Source organism: Schistocerca cancellata, chromosome 5, assembly GCF_023864275.1.
Source record: "Schistocerca cancellata isolate TAMUIC-IGC-003103 chromosome 5, iqSchCanc2.1, whole genome shotgun sequence".
NCBI classification, from domain to species: domain Eukaryota; kingdom Metazoa; phylum Arthropoda; class Insecta; order Orthoptera; family Acrididae; genus Schistocerca; species Schistocerca cancellata.
Genome location: NC_064630.1, coordinates 360,030,042 through 360,039,441, shown reverse-complemented (window position 1 = coordinate 360,039,441; position 9,400 = coordinate 360,030,042). Strand labels below are relative to the sequence as shown.

At 35.6% G+C, this 9,400-nt stretch overlaps 1 protein-coding gene across 1 annotated transcript in view; it reads right to left on the bottom strand.

Moving 5' to 3' along the window:
* Nucleotides 1–1,800: 1,800 nt before the first annotated feature.
* Nucleotides 1,801–9,400, bottom strand: part of LOC126188040 (laminin subunit gamma-1-like) — a 330,648-nt gene continuing 323,048 nt past the window's right edge. The window contains exons 22-23 of the mRNA XM_049929467.1: nucleotides 7,623–7,735; nucleotides 1,801–2,279 (exon numbers count right to left, since the gene is read on the bottom strand). Coding sequence (XP_049785424.1) covers nucleotides 2,157–2,279; nucleotides 7,623–7,735 — 236 coding nt within the window. The 3' untranslated portion in view covers nucleotides 1,801–2,156. The remainder of the gene's footprint in view (nucleotides 2,280–7,622; nucleotides 7,736–9,400) is intronic.

The following is a 9,400-nucleotide window of genomic DNA, read 5'->3' as shown; positions in this document are numbered from 1 at the left end:
AGATAATTACAAGGCTGTCCTTCCTTTTTTTAAATAAATAAAAAAACAATATCTGATCTGAGGAACTTGTCACAAACAAGCAAAATGCTTGAAGCCATAAAAAAACAATATCTGATCTGAGGAACTTGTCACAAACAAGCAAAATGCTTGAAGCCAATTTCATTCCAGATAACAAATGGAAATTACGATTCTCATGATGTAAGTAAACAGCATCCATAGTAATTCTGGACAGGATCTGTCTGAACTTGAGATGTATTGAGATTCAACATCTGCAGTGTGCTTCACAGGCAAACCTGCACCAAAGTCATGTGAATTGGAGGAGCCAATGTCTGCTGTGAATAAAAATTCTGCTTTGCACATTTGAATGCTCACTCCTATGTGTTACTGACTGTATATTACTAATAACAGATGTAAGCACTATCTTTAACTCGCAGCTGCCAACTGCTTGATTTTAACTATTATTTCTATGAGAAGTTGACACCTTCCCTGAAATATTTTTCCCTTTTATTGTTATTTAATGCTTACCAAAATTTCATTGATTATAAATTTATACAACAAAGTCAATATGCTGATCAAATATTTTATGACACACTGAATAGTACAAAAGCTAGAACCTGAGCATATTTATGGAGCCAGCAGTACTATGATTGATAGTTACAATGCTGATGATAACTGTATGTACATTGTATTTCACAATTGCTATCACACATTTCTAAATATTGTAGGGGGCAGTCAGTATATAATATTTTAAGAATAAATCCATGTCTAGAAATGTATCATTTATATAAAATAAAGTTTAAGATCAGATTGCTCAAATTCTCACTTCACAATACATTATGTAATGGGACAGCTGCACAACATATATTGAGAATGTTTTCTGGTTCCTCTCAACCATTACATACCATTTTCATCAGAATACATCAATAGCTGCAAGAAACTGGTATGTTCGCAACTAAGAGGGTTGACAGTGGTGCTCCATGGACAAGCATTGGTGTTTGTGGAAGATGAGGATGAAAGCATCCATTGCAGATACACCTTGTGCAACAAACAATAGAGTCACCAAGAGCACTCATGCCCATTTTCTCTCCTGTGTATGTGCCATGAAGTCGGAGATTTGAAACTGATCAAATCTTCCAACTTATTTTACATCAAACAGTACATTTCTTGATGTGTGTTGCTTATAAAACCATTATCTACTAAGTTCCCTATAAAGCCCCCAGAAGCCAGTAATAGGAATTGTGAAACACCTTGTACATTGTTTATTGAGCACTTTTCTTTCTTGCAGAGTTGTCTACATCACACATAAAATGGCATACCATACTCACAGTGGAGGCACATACCTTATTGATTATGGCATACAACAAGGTAAACCAATATTACAATGCTCTCAAAGCTTTGCCTTTTACATTTCCACATTCAACATAAAAATAATGTATTACTATCAATGTCTATTTCTTAATTCTTCACGGTGTTTTAAATTCTATTTCAAAATGACCTTACAATGAAATTTCTCTGATGATATTAGTTACATTATATTAACACTAAGATTGTTATCAGTAATGTTTTAATTGCAGACTTGTAGGTAGAACTTGTTTCATTATCAGTTTGACTCTCTTGGGGAATGTAAAGATGTTTAGACCATTTCTACACAACTAAATAACAATAGTGTCCATATTTTAATCTGATACAAATGGGAAATGAATTGTTTTATTGTTTAGAAAAACAACAAACAAATATTTATTATATCTTTGGTATTTGCAGTATATTAAGCAGAGATTTTCATAGAATTTAAACACAATGTATAAAACAAAATCTATATTCAGTGTTTAGCTGAAGTTTCAGAGCTATTTTGATTAGTATTACAGCAACTGTTAAACATTTGAATCTCACCGTGGTTGGCTCACAACTATCATATTAGTGTTGTTCACAGTGTTTCTCTAGAAATATGGCTGTCACACAACTGCAAATGCAAGTAGGTACAATTGATACAATATTATTATATGCTACTGACACTAATCATAAATAAGACAGTTTAGTTATCCTGGAAAACATTAATGTGGTGTCTGTATTAGCTTTCAGGTTTCATGAGGAACTGTTCAGCTACCACCATCTCATTTTACTACTTTTTTGTGTAGACCTTCTTGTGGTATTTTCTGTTATGGTTCTAGCTGCAGGCGAGAGCCACAAGCCTTAGGCAGAGCATTAGCAACTTGTTCTGTATGTGCTACTTCAGCCCTGAGTTTTATAATTTCATCTTCGTAATAATGAATCCATTGCATCTGGAAAAAATAATTGCTCATACTGAACAAATGAAACTTGAAGTGCATTACAAACTTGATGAAAATGTTTTCGTTTCTTTTTTTCCAATTCAGAATGTTTTGTTTTTCAATTCATTCAAGACCATACTTAAATCGCATGCCACAAAATAGAAGCTAAGACATAAAAATAGCACAAAAACTTTATTAAACCTGTATGATTATGTATGATCAAACACAAAACACACACAGTACTCATTGTCTCAAAATATAGTATCAAAGTATGGTAGGACATAAAGGATGCTCAAAGAAGCAGAAGCCTGTTTGGGCACCATAGTAATTTTTAATGTACTATGAATTATTTTGAATTTGTTCAGTAACTCATTCATGCATTGTACATTGAACATCCCAACAAAAATGTTGACAGAGAATATATGGGGGAGGGGGATCAGAGGTTACAAAAATTTTACATGAGAAAATGCCTGCAGTTACTGGTGTAGGAGGTTTAAGTTAACCCCTTGACTCACACAGGCAGTACAGTAGAGATCAAAATAACTGAAGTTCTCAATTGTAGCATATATCTATCATTGTGTTCCAAATTAGCAACTTCCTACTGTAGAAGCAATATAGAGAAAGGAGAAATAATTATATATATGAAAACTAATCATAAATTCAAAGTTATAGACACAAGTAGTTACCACACAGAGTAACACAAGTAAACGTATAAACACGAGGTGATGTTGCCAGTAGTGCACTTTTAATTATTGCACTTTCCATATCCCCACTGGGAGATATTCAAAAGTTCTCAGAAAAATTTAAAACAATGTTGTGTCACTGTGAGACAGGGATCTGTCCTTAAGCCAACTTTAACAATCATGCAGTAAAATTATAATTTCTGTCTAATATAAGTCCTCCAGCCTGTAGCATGAAATGATGTGTAGTGAAAAAATAATATATAATGACAATATAAAAAACTCAATGACACGTTAGGAAATGCAGCGTGGTCTGAAACAGATTATTATTACACATACAAACATTTTGCTAGGGACTTCTTCCTCAACAATCCATAATAACTTTAGTTATGGACACTGTCATTTTTGTGTAATTACAACAATGATATCATGTGATAAACATAATAAATATGTACCACAAGTACCATATTAGATATTATTATATGAATATTTACCACTGCTAATATGCAGCAATACACAAAAATAGTACACTAAACAATGGAACTCAGAAATCTTTCTGTGAATATAAAAATGTTTTAATTATAGATGTTCAATGAATTTCCTTTATAGTTTTTGTAACCTGTCTTCCAACTGCCAGTTATCTCTTTTATACCTGCACCGCCCCTGCCAGTCAGCCTGCATGCTATTTGTTTGTTTCTTTCGTCAATCGACTCAATGAATTGAGTTATCGAGTAGTTGTACTTTCCTATGTAGCACACATTAATGCTCTTAAAGATCATAATACTGTTAGGCAAGCATTGTGTGTTTGTCCCAGATCTGACTATCCTACTTTGCACATGCTGCACAAAATATTTGCTTGTCTACCTGCATCTATTGCTACAGTAGAAAGAAGTTTTTCAACATTGCGCCGTACAAAGGCATGGATGAGGTCGATAATGAAGGAGGATCGACTTAATGACTCACTCTGACATTGACTGTCCTATTGACAATGTAATTAATCAATTTGCCAGGAAGAATAGGCGCACAGAATTCATCATTTAAGTAAAAGAATCATAATTGCAATTTTTCTTGTCATAAGATGGCATTGTCTTGTATATGCGTATAATCAGTTTAAATAAAACTTTCTTAAACTTTGCATGTGACTTGATGATTATTATTTATTATGGTAAAAGTAAAGGTAGCTCGAGATATTTTTAGCACCCCCTCCTTGAGGTTTTTCTATATCCGCCTCTGTACCCTACAAAAATCACAACTGGTTCATGTACTGTAATGATGAATGTATTTGTACAATACACTTGCTACTTCATTATATTTTGCAAATATGATTTTCGTAAATACAAACAAAGAGTACAGTCATCAAATTGTACTTGGCGATAAAGTGCCTACAAGACTGATGTTTGATATTGGATCAATGTTATTATAAATATCCTAGCACATAATTGTCAATAAAAGCAATTAAATGTTTTTTTTAAATGCTGAAGTAAAATATGAGGTAGCTATTTTTGATCTCAGTACACCAAATAAAATGTTCATTACACTGATTCAATGCTACATTATTAATAATAATTGTGACAATAGAGGAGGATACAGCTATCAGAACAAGTGCTGTAAGACATATAAATTCAGAAATATGATTAAATATCCATTCATAAATTCCCAGAAACCTTCATTAGTATACAGATGAGAACAAAAAAGGAGAAGTTGTGCAATTGCTGAAGTCACTCCAAAACATGGACCAAAAAACAAGAGATAACCACATAAAACAAAAAAACTGAAAGGAATGTGAATTTTATGTGACAACCCATATCACTGAGGCAGTTGGTAATACAATAGTTTAGAACACAAGTTAATGTATACCATAGTGAAAAAAGGAGACTGGATATCTGCACTGATATAATTTGACTCAGTGGGTAAATGCTAGACTACAAATACATAGATTGTGAGTTCATTACGCACTTTGCTCTAAATTTTTTCTGTTGGTTACCACTCCTTTCACCTCAATCAATGAATCATTTAAGACAAAAATATGAAGTCACAAAATGTGTCAAAATCCATGTTACACACTAAGTCACTCAGCAACTGAATGGGTAAGTCATTTCAAAGTTGAAAGCAAAGCAAGGGTAAACTGGTTGCAACACAAGCATGGCATAGTAAAGCACTGAGGTGTTCAAGCCAATCTTTATGTTGAGGACAGTTTTAGCTTTACAGATATAGCACATAAATACTAAATTCTTCTGGGACACATAAACACACAGTGCACTGGAAGCAGTGAATCAAAGTGAGCTGCTGTTGACAGGACTGGAACAACAATTTGAGCTTGAAAACACTGAACTCAAAGCAACTGTATCTGACTTGCTGAAACAATGACCTGTTGCTTCTCACAACACTCTGGACCAGTGAACATTGTAGATGTTCAGTAATGCGGCAAGAAGCAAAATTTCATTGAGAATGTATTGTAGGGTTGTGGAAGGTTAGATGGCCCTCTCAAACATCTATCAACACTTTTATAATGAAGTATCCACAATTTATGCTATCGTCACTATACACACACAGTGAGATGACGGAAAGTCATGGGATACCTCCAAATATTGTGTTGGATATTCTTTTGCCCAGTGTAGTACAGCAGTTGGACATGGCACAGACTCAATCAGTCTTCCGAAGTTCCCTGCAGAAATACTGAGCCATACTGCATCTGTAGCTGTCCATAATTGCGGAAGTGTTGCTGGTGCAGGATTTTGTGCACGAACTGACCTCTTGATTATGTCCCATAAATGTTCAGTGGGATTCATTTCGGGCAATCTTTTTGGCCACATAATTCACTCAAATTGTCCAGAATGTTCTTCAAACCAATTGTGAACAACTGTGGTCCTGTGACAAGACACATTGTCATCTATAAAAATTTCATCATTATTTGAGAACATGAAGTCCATGAATGGCTACCAGTGGTCTCCAAGTAGCCAAACATAACCACTTCCAATCAATGATCAGTTCACTTGGATCAGAAGACCCAGTCCATTCCATGTAAACAGAGTCCACACGATTATGGAGCCATCACCAGCTTGCACAGCACCTTGTTGACAATCTGGGTTCTCGGCTTTGCTGGGCCTGTGCCACACTCTAACCCCACCATCAGCTCTTGGCAACTTAAATTGGGACTCATATGCCCAGGTAACAGTTTTTCAGCCATGTAGGGTCCAACCAATGTAGTCACAGAGCCCAAGAGAGGTGCTGCAGGTGATTATGTGCTGTTACCAAAGGTACTCACTTTGGTTGTCTGCTGCCATAGCCCATTAACAACAAATTTTGCCACACTGTTATAATGTATATGTTCATCATACATCCCACATTGATTTCTGTGGTTATTTCATGCAGTGTTCCTTTTTTGTTAGCACTGACAATTCCATGCAAATGCCTCTGCTCTTGATAGATAAGTGAAAGCTGTCAGCCACTGTGTTGTTGATGGTGAGAGATAATGCCTGAAATATGATATTCTCAGCACACTCCTGATGCTGTGGATCTTGGAATATTGAATCCCCTAATGATTTCCAAAATAGAAATCCCCCTGTGTCTATATTGAACTATCTGCATTCAAAGTCTGTTAGTTCCCATCATGTGGCCATAATCACTTGCAAACCTTTTCACAAGAATCACCTGAGTACAAATGACGGCTCTGTGAGTGCAATGCCCCTTTTATACCTTGCGTATGCGATACTATAGCCACCTGTATATGTGCATATCACTATCTGATGACTTTAATTACTTCAGTGTACATTGTTTCATTATGCTACAACACTATCAGCTAACATCATGCCCATTTGGTGTACCAGAACTTCCAATTTGCTAGCCTGGAAAACTGAGTCAGCATCCCTCTTTAACAAGTGAGATGCTGAGTTCAGAAAGATGATAAAGTATTAGATTTTATGTACATCATTTAACTTTATGAGTAACTTTTTGCAGAAAAGAAAAACAAAAGGATAAATATAGTGTGAAAGTGTTATGTGAAATGATAGATGTTTTATTGTCATTATTATTATTATTCATTTGCGTTACTTTTCTTGCCATACCCCTACTATGTGTTATCTAAGACATCCTTCAATGTGTAGAATATATTACTTAAAAGGTACTCTTTACTTTACTTTCTAAATAAATTTGTTTTAGCAATTTCTTTAACCTCCTTTGGAAGTTAAAGACTTCTATCCCTCTGTAGAAAATGCTATTTTGACATTTATGTCTATTCTTTCTTGGTACCAGTAAATGTAAGTTCAGTCTACATCTTGTTCCATAGTCATGAGCAGTGTTGTCTGTACAGTAATTATCAATGCTACTTTTCATGGGTACAACTGACAGTTAAATGTACTCACACAGTGAATTCCAACAACAAGCAAAAGTAGCAGTGAAAATTATCTCTGAAGATGACATTTAACACTCCACGACTGTCTTTGCACAAAATTGTAGGTCTAAATAGCTATGGGCAGTCATAGAAGATATTTACATTATTGTCAAAGATCATTTGTTAGTAGGTGTATGAGCTCGTATACTGTACAGTCTGTGTAACATGTGAACAAAGCTTCATTCATGGAAGACTATTGCTCCAGAATGTTTGTATTTTATTTTCCACTTTTGTATTTACAGCAAACAAATCTGAAATAAAACTCAACAGAACAACAAAATTTACCTGCTCATGCCTGGCTTCTCTAAGAGCTCTGATCCTCTCATCTAATCTGATGTTTAGTAATTCATTTTCTGCCATCACAAACTTTCTCTCCAGGATTTCTATTGTAGAAATATCTGAAGAAAAACAACAGTGACATGTTACACCACTTGATAAAAGGTGACTGCTGCTACTTCACAGTATTTAGCAAATAGCTGGTACTGATGCATGCCAATTTCTGCAATTGGAGCATTTATTTGCTATAAAAATTACAAAAATGAAAATAATGCAGGTATTGCAGTCTGAAAAAAATGTGGTTTGCTAATTCTAATCAATGAATATTTTTGATAAGTGAGATCTACAGTTCCTTAAGAGTAACCCAAAACAAATTAAAAACACAGCAAGATCAATAATACAGTGGCCAATATGATGCATAACTGTCAACTTCATATGACACAATGAAATGTCATGTTTGCCTCATGCCACCACATTTACAGGCAGATATACACCATCAGACATATCCATGTAACATGGTAGGTGCACTCCTTTCAGCACTGCTTAGCATCAGCATTTCTGGATAGTTTAAGTATCTCCAATTCAGGGGCTGTATCAATATTCAGGCTACACAAGAGTGCGAATTCTGTATCCAAGCGGGGCACAGATACAAAACCTACAACCATATGCCATCTGAACTGGCTAAATTATCTCCACTAAACAACTAATTCATCATTGGGAGAGTAATAACATTTCCAACAGGACTGAATGTATTTCACTGAAACAAAGTGTGAAATGTGTTTTTTGATCACTATCCAAGATTAGGTCTCTTTTAGGGTCTGTAAAGGATAATATTGGTTTTTGTAAGGCCCATGTCTAGCATATTCCATGTAGTCATGGCATATCATACAGGTGTATGGGCATCAGCACCAGAGCACCAGGGAAGACTCTGCAGGAGAGATGCTCAGTAGCTTGGTACAGGCTTTTGTTGAAGTTTTGAGAACATACCTTCACCGAGGAGTCAAGCAGTATATTGCTCCCTCCTGTGTATATCTTGCGAAGAGACCATGAGGATAAAATCAGAGAGATTAGAGCCCACACAGAGGCATACCGACAATCCTTCTTTCCACGAACAATACGAGACTGGAATAGAAGGGAGAACCTACAGAGGTACTTAAGGTACCCTCTGCCACACACCGTCAGGTGGCTTGCGGAGTATGGATGTAGATGTAGATGTAGAACACCAACATATAGAGCATAAGTGTCTTTCACACATACAACAGAAAAACTACTATTGCAGAACACTGCCTTGGTATCTGTCATTTTATAAGAGTATAACAGCACAAAGATTCCTGGTGAGCACTTCCCTAGCTGTTAGGGTAATTTATTAAGGAAGCAGGTAGGAAGATTTTTCTGTTTAGCAAAAGTGACAAAAAGTAGATTTCAGAGTACTTGACAGCTCAACACAAAAGTTTTGTCTCAAGTACAGATAGTGTTGAGGATCAGTGGACAAAGTTCAAAACCATTGTACAATATGCATTAGATGAGTATGTGCCAAACAAGATCGTAAGAGGTAGAAAAGAGCCACCGTGGTCCAAGAACCGAGATAGAAAACTGCTGCAGGTGCAAAGGGAACTTCACAGCAAATATAAGCATAGCCAAAATCTTGCAGACAAACAAAAATTACGCGAAGCGAAATGTAGTGTGAGGAGGGCTATGCGAGAGGCATTCAATGAATTCGAAAGTAAAGTTCTATGTACTGACTTGGCAGAAAATCCTAAGAAATTTTGGTCTTATGTCAAAGCGGT